Genomic DNA, 489 nt, shown 5'->3' on the forward strand with positions numbered 1-489 from the left:
CCGTGGAAGGGCCTCACCTTGTACATGGGCATGGCGGCACCCGCCCGCACGGCGCACCCGCTCCTGGCCCGCCGGCGGGCCCGCCCGCCCGCGGCACCCATTGGGCCATACGGGAGCACAACGCCTTACTGACTCACCCGCCATCCAATGCACGCTGGCGACTGCCGCACCGCCTCCTTGCCTTCTTTCTATTGGCCAGCGTGAGCCATTAATTCGTTAAGCGACTCTCCGTGGGGCGAAAGGTGCAGCTGCCGGTTCCGATTAGATAGCCCCATTGACCAATTGGTGTCAGGGGAGTTGAAAATTTGTTTAGGACTGGCGGGCTCTTTTCTCCAGCGGCCAATGACTGAGCGGAGGCGGAGCCTTTGGGAAGCGGATGAGGAGGCTGCGGCGCGTCCCGCTGGGGTCCCGATGGAGGCGGCTGTGCCCTGGTGAGCGCCTGCCCTGGGGCAGGCTGGAGCGGGCCCTGGCCCTTCCCGCGGCCGGGCG

General features: G+C 66.9%; 2 protein-coding genes across 2 annotated transcripts in view; one reads left to right on the forward strand and one right to left on the reverse strand.

The window, feature by feature from the left end:
• The window catches only part of AIMP2 (aminoacyl tRNA synthetase complex interacting multifunctional protein 2), a 4016-nt gene extending 3952 nt beyond the window's left edge, over positions 1 to 64 (reverse strand). The window contains exon 1 of the mRNA XM_009286360.2: positions 18 to 64. Within this exon, the coding sequence (XP_009284635.1) occupies positions 18 to 32 (15 nt within the window). The 5' untranslated portion in view covers positions 33 to 64. The remainder of the gene's footprint in view (positions 1 to 17) is intronic.
• Positions 65 to 395: 331 nt separating this feature from the next.
• Positions 396 to 489, forward strand: part of PMS2 (PMS1 homolog 2, mismatch repair system component) — a 17735-nt gene continuing 17641 nt past the window's right edge. Inside the window, exon 1 of the mRNA XM_019473981.1 lies at positions 396 to 431. Coding sequence (XP_019329526.1) covers positions 412 to 431 — 20 coding nt within the window. The 5' untranslated portion in view covers positions 396 to 411. The remainder of the gene's footprint in view (positions 432 to 489) is intronic.

The sequence above is a fragment of the Aptenodytes forsteri genome, unplaced genomic scaffold (assembly GCF_000699145.1).
Source record: "Aptenodytes forsteri isolate BGI_AS27 unplaced genomic scaffold, ASM69914v1 Scaffold55, whole genome shotgun sequence".
Lineage (NCBI taxonomy): Eukaryota > Metazoa > Chordata > Aves > Sphenisciformes > Spheniscidae > Aptenodytes > Aptenodytes forsteri.